Source organism: Erpetoichthys calabaricus, chromosome 6 (genome assembly GCF_900747795.2).
Source record: "Erpetoichthys calabaricus chromosome 6, fErpCal1.3, whole genome shotgun sequence".
In the NCBI taxonomy this organism is placed as follows: domain Eukaryota; kingdom Metazoa; phylum Chordata; class Cladistia; order Polypteriformes; family Polypteridae; genus Erpetoichthys; species Erpetoichthys calabaricus.
In genome coordinates, this window is record NC_041399.2 from 50,939,127 (window position 1) to 50,955,739 (window position 16,613).

A 16,613-nucleotide genomic window follows, 5' to 3' on the forward strand; every position below is an offset into this window, starting at 1 on the left:
GAAGTGACCGTGATGAAATCACCAGAGGTTACATCTTCATCCAAAACGAGCAGCACTCATCTCTCCTCCGCTCAGCTCTCTCTAAAATCTCTACCTGAAGCCAAAAAGCTGACGAGCTGCTTTCTTTTTGGGGAGCTGACAATCCTGTTCTCCATGGGTACCTGAAAGCTGAGGTCCACTCTGCCAAGCCAAGCTCTGTGCCAGTGACTGAGAAGGAGTCATTACTTCAAGAGTAACATGACGTGACATGTGTGCCTGTGGACACTACTGCTTCGCAAGTGTTGAACTGTTCATACTTGGGCACGTACTTTACGTAAATCTGGAAGATTCCACCAGATGGCAGTGCAAGATATCGTCAGGGTGACAACAGGTTCGGTTTCGCAGTGCTGTGAATTGCCTGAAACATCCATTAAATTTCAAGGACACCTTACCACAGTATCTCTGAGAAGGATGGATGTTTAATGATTAAATCCATCAAACTAGGGATGTGCCCATTCCAGCTAGAATTGGGCACGAGGCAGAAACAATCCATGGATGGGGCATCAGCTCATCACAAGGTGAACACAAGCACACACATACAGTAGAGTCATTTTAGCATCACCAAATCCCCAAACCTGCATATCTTTGGAAAGAAACCGAAGAACACTGTGGAAACCCACCAGGAAAACTCCAGGCAGGGAACACCAGGGACGTGACTCCCTGTGAGACAGCAGTGCTACCGCTCTGGCACCGTGTCACCCCCAAATGTGTAATTATTAACAGTATTCATTATTTAAATGAAGTTAATGATTTATCTGTAAAATGTAATATACATAGTTTAATGCATTTCATCATAAAAGTGATATCAAGTATTAATCTAAGGATTCTAAATGTGCAGAGAGCTGGAATATCATACATTTAATGTGTTCTGTATGGCGATCTATTGCTGTTTTCCGCTGCTGTCAGTTCAGGAGGAAGCCCCAGAAGCAGCACATAGCGATTAATAACGGGGTCGGTTTTATGATGCCGTTTATGACGGTCTACTTCAATGATAAAATAAACTACGAGATGAAAGTAGAATTTTGAGATTTAAGCTGAAATTTCCACTTTAACCACAAAATGCACCTTTTCACAGTGTCCCTAACTTTTTTTTTTCTCTGTGGCTCAAATACGCTGCCATACATTCTGATGCTGTTGTGAAGGTGCAAAAAAAAAAAAAAAAAGTAAAAAATAAAAAGACGGGACAGAAGAAGATATGTGAGACCTTTAAAATGTATCGTGTCATTACAACATGGAATATGCGATGCTTGAATATAAAAGCACCACGAACACATTTGTATGTCGGCATTTTGCTTCACCACATCGAACCATTCATCAAACATCGAAGCACGCACATTGATCCTGTACGATCCGCAAAGCGGCTTTCTGTCACATACAGAGAGTAAACAGAGACTCTGATGTCACATACCATCTTTATGACACTGTGACCCCTGACTTTTCGCTGGTACTGCAACTCGCATATGTGTCGTGTTAATTTCCAAGGACGTGCTCAGAGGACGCGTCAAATGAATGCGTGGCAGCCATGATGCATGTGCATGTGCATCACATCAAGGACAAAGAGAAAGAGTGCAGTCTGACGCAAGGTGGTGCTCCAGTTGAACCCGGAGCAACAACAGCAACAACTTCAAACAACATCGGACATCATCCTTGAGGACCTGATATCATGAAACTGTTTTCCTGTGCCAAGATAAATGAGAACTCGAAATTGCCAGAGAACAGCCAGCCTCTTCTGTGTTACACATTTGTCTGTCTGCGTCCTGTCTTATATGTCAACATGTATATGAAGTTATCATATTTCTATCATTTGTGTGCTTATCAATAAACTGTATTATTCTTTCTCTTTAAATGAGTGGGCTTCACTTACCCTCATTTAAGTCTAATGGCTAGAGACTTTCTCTTACAGGGAAATGTAAGCAAAATAAACACCTTACTAAATTATTTAATTACCGACACTGCCGAGGGCACAACTGATAATTAATTAAACAAATGAAAAATTCTCTCCTCTTCCTACAGGGTTTGTGTCCTGAGTGCTCACTGCTTGCTGTTTGCATGTTCTCCCTGCAGCTCCATGGGTTTCCTCCCACTGCCCAAAACAGGCCGGTGAGGTAGATGCTAAATTGGCCCTGGTGTGTGTTTGTATGCTCACCCTGTGATGGACTGGCACCCTTGTCCAAGGATTGTTCATGTCTTGTGTCCAGTGTTTGCAGGTAATGGCTTGTTTTCCTGTGACTGTCCCGGATAAGCAGGTGTGGAAGATGGATGGACAGATATCGTGATTATTAATAGTAATAAAAATGATTTTGCAATTCATAAACATGAAATCGAATGACCTGTCCATGGCTGTATCCTACTTTACACACTGAGCTGCCATAATAGACCCCAATCCTCCCCTGACCCTGAAGTAAGGGACTTTGAGAATGATATAAATGGATGGAATGATATTATGTTATGAACAGTCAGGTGAAAAAAAAATCCCTCAACTGTAACTGAGACAATACTGCCATCTATTGGGAAGAAAAGGCAAGTGACAAGTGTGAAATTTCAACCATTACCTTAATTGTAAGCAAATGACAAGCAGTTTGGAAATTCAACCTAAATGTGTCCCAAATGTTAATGTGATTGTTTAATTTGTTCTACTGGACAACACAACTAGAAGTGTGGATGATTGGTGCTTTATCTTGCACATTAGTTTTTTTTCGCCATGCAAATTTTCTCTGAATTGTAAATACAATGTCAGTAAGGTGTCCAAATTGTCACTTCCTTAAAACAATGGCCTGGTTAATTAAGTGTACTCCATGCTTTACATTGTGCCCATTTTCTGGATGGTGATTAAAACAAAATAAAAAAAAGAAAATGCTAACACAATTTGTGTTATGTACAGAAGATAAAAGGGTCACAGCGAAGAAAAAAAGGGTCTTCCTCTTGATTAATTTCGAAATGTTGATTTTAATCTCAACATCTCCACTTTATTTTGCACCATAGCTCCCCCATTTAAATAAAAATGTAAATTAGTTAAATGAAGTTAACAATTTATCTGTAAAATGTAATATACATGCTTTAATGCATTTCATCATGAAAATGATAGCAAGTATAAATCTTAGTATTCCAAATGTTCAGAAAGCTTTATATCATGAATTTAATGTATTCTGTGTGGCAATGCTGCACATCTCGGTGCAAGAGGAAGCCCACGTTTAAGAAGCGTGTAGCGATTAACGTTTGGGTCGGGAAGCACTTGATTATGAAGTCTTTAACATGCTACTTTAGTTACGATGGGGTTTGAGAAACTCTAGTAGACATCGATTTTAAGGTGGATTTTTTGACGTTCTACTTTAAATGACAAAATAAACAATGAGATTTAAGTGGAAATTTTCGAGATTAAAGTTGACATTTTAACTTTATTCACAATTCCATCACGAACAGTCTGAATGATTTCCGCCCAGTGGCACTCACATCTGTCATCATGAAGTGCTTTGAGAAACTGGTGCGGAGTCATATCATTGCCTGCCTGCCAGCAGACCTGGACCCACTTCAATTTGCTTACAAAGCAAAGAGATCCACGGAGGATGCTGTGGCCACAGCCCTTCATGCTGCCCTGACCCACCTGGAGCAGCAGGGGAGTTACGCCAGACTGCTCTTTGTAGACTTCAGCTCTGCGTTTAACACCATCCTCCCACAACGACTGGTGTCCAAACTGGCAGATCTGGGACTTCCATCACTCACCTGCAGTTGGATACTGGACTTCCTGTCTGGATGCTCCCAGAGGGTCAGGCTGGGTCTCCACACATCCACTGCTCTCAGCCTCAACACCGGGACGCCACAGGGTTGTGTGCTCAGCCCGCTCCTCTACACCCTCTACACATATGACTGTGTCCCCACTCACCATAGCAACAAGATTATAAAGTTCGCGGATGACACGACGGTGGTCAGACTCATCTCGGGCAAGGAGGGTGAGCTGGCATACAGGGACGAGGTGGAGCGGCTGTCAGAGTGGTGCACAGTCAATAACCTGCTCCTCAACACCACAAAAACGAAGGAGCTTGTTACTTACTTTAGAAAAAACAAAACTGACATCCAGCCACTCATCATTGGCGGGGCCTGTGTGGAGAGGGTCTCGGTGTTCAGGTTTCTGGGTATTGAGCTGGAGGATGACCTGACCTGGAGCGCCAACACCAAGGAGCTGCTGAAGAAGGCGCAGCAGAGACTGTACTTTCTGAGAATTCTCAGGAAGAACCACCTCCCAAAAAATCTGCTCCTTGCTTTTTATCACTGTTCCATCGAGAGTGTGCTCACGTACGGACTGTGTGTGTGGTACGGCAGCTGAACTTCCTCAGAAAAGAAAGCGCTCCATGGAGTCGTCAGGACAGCGGAGAGAACAATTGGTTGTACCCTCCCCACTCTGGAACAAATCTACACCTCCCGATGCCACAAAAAAGCAATAGACATTTCACAGGATTCATCACATCCCGGTCATTGCTTCTTCCAGCTTTTGCCATTGGGCAGGAGATACAGAGCAATGAAAACCAGGACAAACCGCCTTAAAAACACCTTTTATCCAAAAGCAATCGTGGCCCTGAACTCAGAATAAAGCTCCTCCATATCATTCTCCCAAAGTGCAATATAGACTTAAGTCAACAAGTGCAATTTGTATATTTTGTAAAGTACTTTTGTTACTATTCGGTTTGCTATTATTTTCTCTCTTCTTGTCTTTTTAACTCTTATTCCTCACACTGAGTCGACTGCACCTTCAATTTCGTTGTTCCTTTGTAAAAGTGACAATGACAATAAAGATCTATCTATCTATCTATCTATGATAGTACACAGTTGTTTTGTCTTGGTAGAGTAATATATTGCTCTACTTTCCCCTTTTGCATTATTAATTTGTAGCCTTTGTCAGAATGCCTCAAACCTCACAGACTTACCCCTTTTTATAAGGTATTATACCATATAACTTCTCCCCACCTTCCTTTCTACATCTATAACCTCAGGCAATTAGGTGTAGTAAAAGACAAGCAAGAGTTAAGTTACAATTTAAACAATGTATTATTGATAATATTCATAAATAATAACAATATGCAAAGTACATTTGAATATTGGCAACCATACAACCTGATAAATGGTGATGTGTAGTGTCAGGCAGCACACAGACGTGTTAGTTACTTAAAATGTCTCTAGTTAAGGCATCATTTGTGGTCAGCTTTCTTCAGAACAGGCCGCATGCCTGTCTCAATATGGCTGCCGAGCTGTGCTCTTCACTGTGTTGTCCTTTTCAGTTCATGGTGTGTGAGATGCTCCTTCATCATTTGGTAAGAGAGAGAGAGTGAGGGAGTGAGCAAATTTATAGATTTTCTGTCCAACCCCTACAGCCAATAGGGTGTCATGGTACTTAAAGGCTTCTGATACAAGCCAGTCCCAAACAGCCATACTTCAGACCAATGGGGGAATAGAACACCTTCACACCTGCCCTCCAAACCATATGTTAAGGTAAAGCTTGGCAGTTTGGCAGCCTGGCTTTCCGGTGGGGTGTTGAGAGAGAGACTTTAGCAGAGAAACACTTGCCAAACTGGTTTGAGGCACTTCCCCCAAATCCTGTTGTAAAATTCAAAGAGACTCAGTCCTTTTTAAACATGAATGCTTCTCACTAATGTAACACTAATATTACATTGCTTTGCCTAAGTTACACATAAAGACATATCAAATATTTATCAACTTATATGCAAAATCTCACATCACAACAACAGTGAAGAAAAAAGTTCTATTTTTTTTTCTCTTTGGCACTAATACTCTTCCGTAGTTATATTTTCAAGACAGACAAAAAAACATGTTTTAAACCCATTAATTAAAAAAACTGATGCAAGGTGCCTCCCTAACTAAGGTCAACATTTGAAAAGTTAAGACGTCTTTGTTCACGAAAACAGCTGTTTTAATATCTCTTTGTGTTACAAGAGCAAATGAGCAAAAAATGTGAGCTTATTTAGTTCATTTTACTAATTACGTGTGGAGAAATGATACTCTACCATGACTGTTTTTTAAAGTTCAGAAAATTGCCTGTTGAACTCCCAGAAAGGCAAGTTAAACACCAAGCATGTTTATAACATGCACTAGACATTCTAAAAGCAGCTGAAATTCTCCACAAAACATTTGCACGTTGCAACATTAACCTTACATTAGTATGTCATCTTGCCATCATTCAGACAATGCACACATACAAATCAGCAGCCAAAGAATAATTTGACAGATATCTTTAAAGTCCATAAAATGGCTTCATTTTATATAATTACGGTATTTTATTAATAAAGCTGGTAAAAGGTTTTTGAAATAGCATTTCCAATCAATGCAAAGTCCTAAATGCCAAGCCAGCAGCAGGTTACACCTTAGGAGACTACCAATGTTTCATCTGTTCATTGGGAAGCACATTTTACAAATTATTTATAACTAACTGCGATTGTACCAACATGTAAAAGACGAAATAAAACAGAAAAACATTTTTTGTTGTTGAGTACTACTTGCATCCATCATACACTACAGCTCGGATCATCAATGTCCTCTTCAATTGACCAGTGAAATTCCATGAATTTAACTAAACATGTTTTATTAGGAAATGTACAATGTTTAATAAAACTACTATGGATTTCAAAGGGCAATTCCAACCTAACTGGACACTTAACTGATGACAATGGCAGTCTGTCCAGTGATTTATGACCTGCTAACATGCAGATATGGACTGAGATTTCTTGTTTTTTAATAATAAAATTCAGACCACTCAGCAAATTAACTAAGGATTATTTTTTTTATTATAATAAAAATAATATATAAATCTTTAGCATTTAAACAAATAATTCACATAGTGTTCATTGCAGAAATCAAGAAGTGAATTTTGGGTTTCATCAAGCAATCAAAATAATCTAAAAGTGCATAAATGTCTATCAACACCATTCAAAATGCTGAAACCAGCCAATAATTTTAACAATAAAGTTTAAGGCTTTATAAAAACGTCAAGAAAAGAAATACATTTGTTCATAAATGGAGATGCCTGCTGTGTAAACAGGGCTGTAGTTATAAATCAGTGCTTTTGATTCTTCAACTTCAGTTGTGAAGTGGTGAAAGTTTTTTCTGGCTGTTAAGAAAAGAATAATAATGATTATGAAATGATTTCTTATTTAACACATATTTACTTATTCATAAGCCCCATTATTCTCAAGTTAATTTTTACATTTTTCAAGGCAAAGGATGAAATATTTAAATAGAAAATGTTTGTGGTTTTATGTTTGCTGTAACAACAAAACAAAAATCTGATTTTCTATAATAGGACACGAGCTGAGGAGACGTACTGACGTCATCTTTGCAACTGACATAGAAGCAGCTGGGAGTTGCTGAGAGTTTCTGCATTATCTGTGGTGTGAGAGTTAATTAGAAATATATTTTACTCCTATAAACTTGAGTTTTGGTTGCCACTAAGGAATTGTGCAGGCAACTATAAAGCTTTTTTCCCTTTAGAAAAGTTTTTTGCTTTTTTTTCACCTACACAGAAGCAAAAGCAGCTGGGTGTTTTGGGGGTACACTTGGAGAAGTTACTTATTACGTGTACTTGTTAATTTGTATTTGAACTAGCGTTGATGAGGCAGGGTTTACCGGCATCTGTATGTAAATCATTAAGTAAATAATGCAGCAATAAATAGTTAATAAGTATTGCAAACACTGATTTCTTAGTTAAAAAAGAGCCACTGCTGACTTCAAAGTACAGTAATAAAGAGGAAGGCTCAGTAGTGCATAGGTAGGTGGCCAACATTAAGACGCCTGATCAGGTATAAAAAGATGTAGGAACAGACCAGACAGTAAGAAACTAACTACTGTGGTAACATATTCACTAGGTTTTTTTTTAATTTTTATAGATTGAACAGTTCTTAGCGGTCAAGAAGCAGAGCAGTTAAGGAGGGCAACAGCGTAAGGGTTCATTAATATGAAGGGATAGAAACGGTGATAGTGGAAAGCTTTTAAAACAGGAATTTAGGAGTGCTAAGTTAGGAGAACAGACAGAGAAAAGTTAACCTCACTGAAGAGCAAACAGCAAGCAGTCATGAGGAAGAAGATCACAGGAGCTTAGGAGGTCAGAAAGTGTAAAATAGTTGTAGCAGTTCTATAAGCTACTTTCTTTAGCTTAATTTTTTTTAGCTTTACCATTTAAACTAAATCATTTAATTAAAAAAAAAAAATTAGTAATCCTACTCAAAATTTTAACAATGAGGCCAGTCCAATGAATGTCCTATTGGATGTTGGACTTTTTAGATGACTGGAGTACTAGGGTGTTGTAACATGTTAGCCATTATGAATCTAGTGAACAGTCAAGCAAAATGACACCTTTTATTGGCTAACTAAAAAGATTACAATATGCAAGCTTTCGAGGCAACTCAGGCCCCTTTCTTCAGGCATTACATTATGATTATGTCTTGCCTTATACATATCTAATAGCTAAAAATCTTATTATATTTAGCACATAGCTAAAATGGTGTAAACATTAATGCATGGAATATCTGATGATAATTTTGAAACTCAGAAAATAGGCAGAAATAATTCATTTTTTTTATCAAAATGGAGAATTTTATTTCCTTATTCTGAATTTCTTGGAGTTTAGTGTTCCGTGGACCACTGCCTAGCAGGCTCATCAGAGCTGCTAAGTGTAAAGTTTAGTCAGGTGACATTAACATACATACAAACAAGCAGTCTCTGGATTATTGCAGAACTCACCAGAATCATGGTCAAAAAGGCAGTTGGATGTCCTAAAGGTACTCTGTGCAATAAAAACATTTATTTGAACCTGGGACTTGTGTTAACAGTGTGTGGCTTTGAGATGTCCCCTACAGGTCACAACATACTGTATATGTCCATCAAAAGTCAACAGATATTAAATCAAAACCTGACTACCTCTGACAGGAAGCGAAAATTAAGCAGTGCTGGAAATTTCTAATAGGACAATTATCCAAAACATACTTCAAAATTAACAAACAAAATTGAATGACTACAAAATCGAGGTTTTGTCATGGCCATCCCCTGACCTAAACCCAGTGAAAATATGTGGGATGAGCTGAAGAGTACAGTGTTCAAATGTGGACCTCAAAATCTGATGGACCTACTGAAATTCTGTTTCACATCCACTGCTATGTATTCTCCCGCCCCCCCACCATAATATAAGACTTAGGGCAGTTATGGCAAAGGGGGCTGCATAAAGTATTAAATGAAGAGGTGAAACTAATTTGAGAAAAGTATGTGCTTTATGGTAATAATGAATTGTTCATTTCAATTATTTCACTTCAATTAAAGGTTTCATTGCTGTTAATATGTTGAATGAAAGATGCAGAGGATAAACACTAAAGACTTTTTTCACAGATCATTTTGCATTTATTACAGTAATCCCTCGCTATATCGTGCTTCAACTTTCGCGGCTTCACTCTATCGCGGATTTTATATGTACGCATATTTAAATATATATCGCGGATTTTTTGCTGGTTCACGGATTTCTGCGGACAATGGGTCTTTTAATTTCTGGTACATACTTCCTCAGATGGTTTGCCCAGTTGATTTCATACAAGGAACGCTATTGGCAGATGGCTGAGAAGCTACCCAACCAGAGTGCGTATTATGTATTAAATAAAACTCCTCAAATATATTGTGAGCACGGGGGTTGTTCGAAACCCCTAGAGGATACGGCCGCTCCTCAATAAACGCTGAAAGATTACCTTCACATTGCTCTCTTTCTTGCTGGGCTTACATATGGCTGATTTGTCAAGTGAGATATGCTTCCCGCACTGTGCTTCGCATACTTAAAAGATCAAACAGCACGTATTGATTTTTGATTGTTTGCTTTCTCACTCTGACACTCTCTGCTCCTGACAGAGGGGGTGTGAATAGGGAAGATGTTCGCACACCTAGACGATACGGACGCTCGTCTAAAAATGCTGAAAGATTACCTTCACTTTGCTCCATTCTGTGCAGCTGCTTTGTCAAGCAACATGCTTCCTGCACGGTGCTTCGCATACTTAAAAGCTCAAAGGGCATGTAATGATTTTTGATTGTTTGTTTTTCTCTGTCTGTCTCTCTCTCTCTCTGACATTCTCTGCTCCTGACGGAGGGGGTGTGAGCAGGGGGGCTGTTGCTGAAAGACTACCTTTACATTGTACATCCATGCAGCTGCTTTGTCCGGCGGTGCTTCGCATACTTAAAAGCCAAACAGCCCTATTGATTTTTGTTTGCTTTTTTCTCTCTCTCTCTGACATTCTCTGCTCCTGACGCGCACTCCTTTGAAGAAGAAGATATGTTTGCATTCTTTTAATTGTGAGACGGAACTGTCATCTCTGTCTTGTCACGGAGCACAGTTTATACTTTTGAAAAAGAGACAAATGTTTGTTTGCAGTGTTTGAATAAAGTTCCTGTCTCTCTACAACCTCCTGTGTTTCTGTGCAAATCTGTGACGCAAGCATGACAATATAAAAATAACCATATAAACATATGGTTTCTACTTCGCAGATTTTCACCTTTCACAGGGGGTTCTGGAACGCAACCCCCGCAATCGAGGAGGGATTACTGTATACATTTAATTTTGTGTGTCTTTAATTCCTTGCAGTAACTGATAATCAAAATCAACTTGCCTTCATTTACAAAAAAGTCAGCCACATAAAATGTAGCCTTCACTGCAGTAGGTGAATGTGGAATGACAGGTTTTTCCCATTCATATGGATTCTTCTCTGGATGCCACTGGGTCCCATATATTGGATATTTATAAGCTTTAAAAGTACAAAAATAATCTTTTAATATATGTGTAACTTCATATTACAACATGTTTGTGCCAAAGCATAGTCAAAGTAATTAAATAAAACCAACCAAAAGTTCAAAATACATTATGAACAATTGTGCAAAAATATTTACAGTTAGTGACAAATATTTAAAATCTCTGAATTTCTTACTTATTTTGCAGTATTCATACATGAAATGCTAGGAAATAAAAATGACCAAATGCAAAATAAAAAACAAATAAATATCCCACCTCCCACAATACACTACAAGAAAAATAATTATTCTAAATCTCACTATCTATTTTGGGAACACAAAAGGAACCCTGGACACTCTCTGCCAGTCTGGCATTTCATCACACCATAATCAGTAAACCTGTTGTGCATAAAAGCAAAGCACCAATGCACTACAGTACATAACCCCATGCATCTATTCTCTAAATCAGGGATTCCCAAACTTGATCCTGGGGACCCAGTGTGGCTGCAGGTTTTTGTTCCAACCAGATTCATAATCGGTGATAATAATTGATACCAACTGATCTCATTTAATTAGCTGGTCTTTTTTACTCTTCTCTTATTCTACATTCAGAAGAACACAACAGTATGGTTTTTACATTTATAAGACATTTAGAAATAGTTCTATTTTTTCTAACGCTGTAAATACTTAAGTCTCTTTTGTTGTTTTCCTATTTTCCCCTTTTCCTGTGTAGTTTGCTCCCTTTATTTAATCCTAATAGTGACAATTAACAACCAGCACATCAAACACCCAGGATGATGAAAGCAGCAATGATTTCAGTGTCAGACCCGCTAATCTACTCTATATACATATATAAAATCCTAAGTCTAAAAGTGCAACAATTTTGTGCAACGATCTTATTGGATGTTTTTATGTCACTTTTTTGTCACACTTTAAATTGGGCTTATTTTAAAATCTACACATATATGTTTGGTATCATTCTTTTCAGAATTTATCAAACTTTAATGTGATGTTGTTAGATTTTCAGATTCTTATAAATTATAAACTAAAAAAATATCAAGAACTTACATCCCACGAGACAAGACTTTGTGCGAAGAGATTTAACCACGGCCGGGGACGGAAATAAAAGACAAAGAGTAGATGACAAAGACAGCTGCTGTACAGGCTTTTAAATGTTTGAAGCACCGCGCAAGATGCAGATCACACGGCACAGCAGCAGCAAGCCAGCAGCTGATCGAGCAAAGAGGAGGTAAAAAAAAAAAAAAAACTGTATTTGTTTCCCATTATATCACCATTTAAGAGGGGGTTTCGGAGGACCGACCGTGTCTCCCTGGGGTCCGTTCAGCCACCCTCTTCACAACGCGAGCAGCAGAGACGCGAAGTGGCTGGTGCGTAGTGCAGGCCATGGGGGTTGGAAAGCGAAGTGAGCAGGGGGTAACCCCCTAGTTAGTAAATAATCAATTAAATAACCAGAACACCTGGAAACGCAAAATGAAAATTAGGTTGAAAATACTGTTAACAACTTAAAAACTATAGTGCTTATTACATTTTAATAAAAATCTACCAAACTTAGTTTGTAATTTCTACATTGACTCCCAAACACAGAAACTGGAAAATCATGACTCACTTAATTAGGCTAAGAGTCCAATGAAAAACTGAAATTGGTTGGAACAAAAACCTGCAGCCACAGTGGGTACCCAGGATCGAATCTGGGAACCACTGCTCTAAATAATTCCATATATATCATCAGTGTGCAGGTTTTAAGATGAAGCACATACCGTCCCATTATTCCAAGGACTTCAGTCAACTTTTCGGCATTCAGCTCATAACACAATGCATGAGTCATGAACATTAAATAAGGAACTACTGTATGTGTAGCATGGTATACTGGAATAGGTGGCTGGGTGGGATGAATCATAAAATGAATGTCAAGCTGCATAAGCCTACCTTCAAACGTTGATATGAACTCCAGGTTCTCATCTTTATTAGTTGTCAAAATGCTATAAAATTGTTGAAGTTTTTTATTCTTTTTAAATTTCTGTAAATCAGAAGAATAGAGTTTATGACACATTAGCTCATAAATACGTAGACTTTTTTATGGTAAGCAAAAGTAACAAATGTCTTACTTCAACAGACAAGCTCCAGCGATGAGAGTTCTCTGTCAACGGCTCTGTGGCAAGAGCTTGCAGCAAATCTTCAGGGAAGTCTTTGAAGAGCCTGCTGCTATTGGCATCTGTGTTAAAAATTCAGAAAGGCACTTGTAAACATAAAATTTTTGGTTCCTATTAAACTTTCCAGAAATAGCACTGAAAAGTAGGGCTGCACGATAACAGAAAAAATGACTATCACGATTATTTTGCTCAAAATTTTTATCACGATTAATAATGACGATTATTCCTTTGGTAAATGAAGTCTGTGACCAAAGCAGTGTAGCCTCGGCCAGTTATTCACAGATGCTGCCCTAATCATATTAGCTGCGTTGTCCGTTGTGATGCCCCAAGTGGACATCGCTTCTTTGAGGCCCACTGCAATAAACTCCGCTGTATGGTCTTGTGGGAAAAACGAATGTTGCAAAAACTTGCTTTTCATCTCAAACTCGCTGTCAATAAAATGAACTGTCAAGCTCAAATACGGTTCCGCAGTTCTGCTTGACCATAAGTCGGTTGTGGCAGCAAAATATTCAAGGCTGAGCCTGAGAATTTCTCTTTCTATTTCTTTTCGGCATTTCGCATACAGCGAGGGCAGCGCAACATTGGAAAAATGGTTGCGAGAGGGAATGCTATATCTTTTATCAAGTGTTGCGATCATTTTGTTAAACCCCTCACTGCTCACGGTAGTTATTGGACACATATCCTTGGCTATATGGTACGTGATCGCCTCTGTTATTTCCCAGTGTCTTTGCGAGCTAGGCACAGGGCCGCTGCTGGCCAAATGGGTGCCCTAAGCAGAAATTTACTTTTGTGCCCCCTCCCCCAAATATTACGGAAGTAAAAATAAAATAATAAAAAAAACACCTACTATAGGGGCCAAAATAGAACTTTATTCAAATAAAAGTAAATACATAAATAAATTGTATCATTTATAAATTACTGCGGTGGGTTGGCACCCTGCCCGGGATTGGTTCCTGCCTTGTGCCCTGTGTTGGCTGGGATTGGCTCCAGCAGAACCCCGTGACCATGTGTTCGGATTCAACGGGTTGGAGAATGGATGGATCATTTATAAATTACAATTGTAGCTCTACAGCAAAAAATACAAACTAAAATTACACTTTAAATAAAACATTTATAATAAATAAAATAAACAATAATAAACTGAAATAAAATCAACACTGTCATCTGCTGGAGCTTTCCAAAGTTCAAAATTTACAAAGGCACACTTCTGCTTTTTCTTGAGGCAAAGTCGTAAATGAGCTCTTCATATGATAAAGCCTTTGCTAATTCAGAGTTGATGCTGACAATTGCCAGACCACTCATGCGCTCTTGTGCCATAGATGAGCGCAAGTACGTTTTGATGAGCTTCATTTTAGAAAAACTTCGCTCAGCAGAGGCAACAGTTACAGGGAGCGTCACTGCTATGCGCAGAGCAATCCAGAGATTTGGGTACAGAGGTGAGGGCGCGCGCGTCATCACGTGTGCTTAGCCTACTCTGCGTTCACCGTAAAATGCAATATATACGTTTATATTTTTGTTTATTTGTATATGTATATTATTAATATTAATTTATTATTATAATATATAAAAACGATTTTTTTGAGCAGCTGGGATGGTGCCCCCCTGGGAGTTGGTGCCCTACACAGACTGCGTACTCTGCGTATAGGGAGCGGCGGTACTGGCTAGGCAGATATGGTATTGCGTTGAACAATGTCCCTGATATTGTTGTCTGTGTTGTGGATGGCTGGTAATTTTTTGTTGTTGCTGTTTGTGCCTTCAGTCGTTGAAATTCTTGATAGTGTACTTTGTGGTGGCTTTTAAGGTGGTTGATGAGGTTTGTTGTGTTACCTTGGGACGTTTGGACGGAACAGGAGCAAAGTTTGCACAAGACTCGTACCTGATCAACATCACATTCCTCGAAATCGAAATAGTTCCAGACAACTGAGTATGACCCCTTTTTAGGAACTAACGATCGCACTTCTGCACGTTGCTCCGCCATCATATGTTTATTCTGACTGACTGTTATTGCTGCTATTGACTTCTACTGCTTCAGAAAGCGCTTGCAATCTAGACGCAGTAACGTCATAGTGACGCAGTCCAATCCGTAAACTCAGCCCATAAAAAACAGTTTGGTCTTTATACTGTAAAATCGCGACGATATTTATTAACTGATCGTGGGTCATAAATATCATTATCATGAGAAAAAAAAGATTAATCGTGCAGCCCTACTGAAAAGTCAAGCAAAATGACACCTTTTATTGTCTAACTACTGTATATCTTGCCTGAAGATGGGGCCTGAGTTGCCTCGAAAGCTTTCATATTGCAAACTTTTTAGTTAGCCAATAAAAGGTGTCATTTTGCTTGACTTTTCACTACATTCATAATGGCTAACACGGTACAACACCCTAGTACTACAGAAATAGCACTAAAAGTACTTAGATCCTCCAGCTTCTGAAAATATAACATTTCACAGACACCCGTGACCCTGTAGTTAGGATATAGTGGGTTGGATAATGGATGGATAGACTTTAATACTTTTTCAATCATTTCACTTTTTTCAGCCTCTTCCAGACCAACTTAATGAGAGAATGCGGAAAGAGCACAAAACCATTTTACTTCAGCATGGGCTGATTTTTAGATTTTGTGACGTGGGAACCTGGATTTCACTGAACTGCATGGTCTATACAACTGATCCAATCTGAACTACAGTAGAAATTGTGTTTTGCTTTATAAAAAAGAAAATCAGCTTCCCAGGAGCGGCTTTCGCCTACAGACCAAGAGCTATGTGTTGCTCTGCCAAAAACCTTCTGCAACATATTTTAAAAATACATCTTCCAGAGTCTACCTGATCATTTACTGCATATTATTTATTTATAATGTAATCACTGGAGAAAATTCATAAGAATAACAATACAGTTGAAATTTTTATAAAGGATTGATATGTAGTTTGAAAGTTAAAAATTACAGGTTGCCAAGTCTGGCATATCAATCAGCTTCACTTCATTAAAAGAACAATTGTTGGGCAGCTAAGTGAGTGTAACTGGATTATTTATGGTACTGTCTTGTACTGTGCTATAAGAGTTTTTCTTATGTAGGTTTTCATGTATGGAACTAGTGCTGCTGTGGAAGACCATCTGTGATTTACATAGTAAACAAACAACCATCTTGTCAGTATTTCTAGTAAAATCCGAACACAGAGGAGACTTTTGGAGGGACTGATCTCTACAGAATGCGGTGGAGCTGTTCCCATGATTATCAAACTCAAAAACTGTACAGGGCATCATAGCATGCTGACACATTGAGAAGGGGAGGGACATGGACAATAAGTCAATTAAGACAACACAATTAGCCCTAGTAGTTTGTGAGGGGTGTGACATAAAATAAACAATGATTTACTGTTGAGTTGGAATGGGCTCATACAGTAGCTCTGTGAGGCAAAGGCACAACTGGATGAAAGTTAAAGCCATCTTCTTATACTGTATAATATGCTACCATGGCTGCCTGTTTGTCTGTCCAGGATATTAAATCACCTGTATCTCAAAAGCCGTTTGACCTATTGACTTGAAATTTGGTTCACATATACTACATGACCTCTACTATCTGCTTTCGGGGTGATGATTGACCTCCAAGGTCAAAGGTCAACGTCAAAAATCAAAAAACCTGTAG

At 38.7% G+C, this 16,613-nt stretch overlaps 1 protein-coding gene across 2 annotated transcripts in view; it reads right to left on the bottom strand.

The window, feature by feature from the left end:
- Positions 1-6,303: 6,303 nt before the first annotated feature.
- ggh (gamma-glutamyl hydrolase (conjugase, folylpolygammaglutamyl hydrolase)) overlaps positions 6,304-16,613 on the bottom strand; it is a 38,839-nt gene continuing 28,529 nt past the window's right edge. The window contains exons 6-9 of one of the 2 annotated variants that reach the window (XM_028803569.2): positions 12,924-13,030; positions 12,745-12,835; positions 10,680-10,814; positions 6,304-7,153 (exon numbers count right to left, since the gene is read on the bottom strand). In XM_028803569.2, coding sequence (XP_028659402.2) covers positions 7,032-7,153; positions 10,680-10,814; positions 12,745-12,835; positions 12,924-13,030 — 455 coding nt within the window. In that variant the 3' untranslated portion in view covers positions 6,304-7,031. Of the gene's footprint in view, positions 7,154-10,675; positions 10,815-12,744; positions 12,836-12,923; positions 13,031-16,613 lie in introns of both variants that reach the window. The other variant, XM_051929176.1, reaches the window with a different exon arrangement.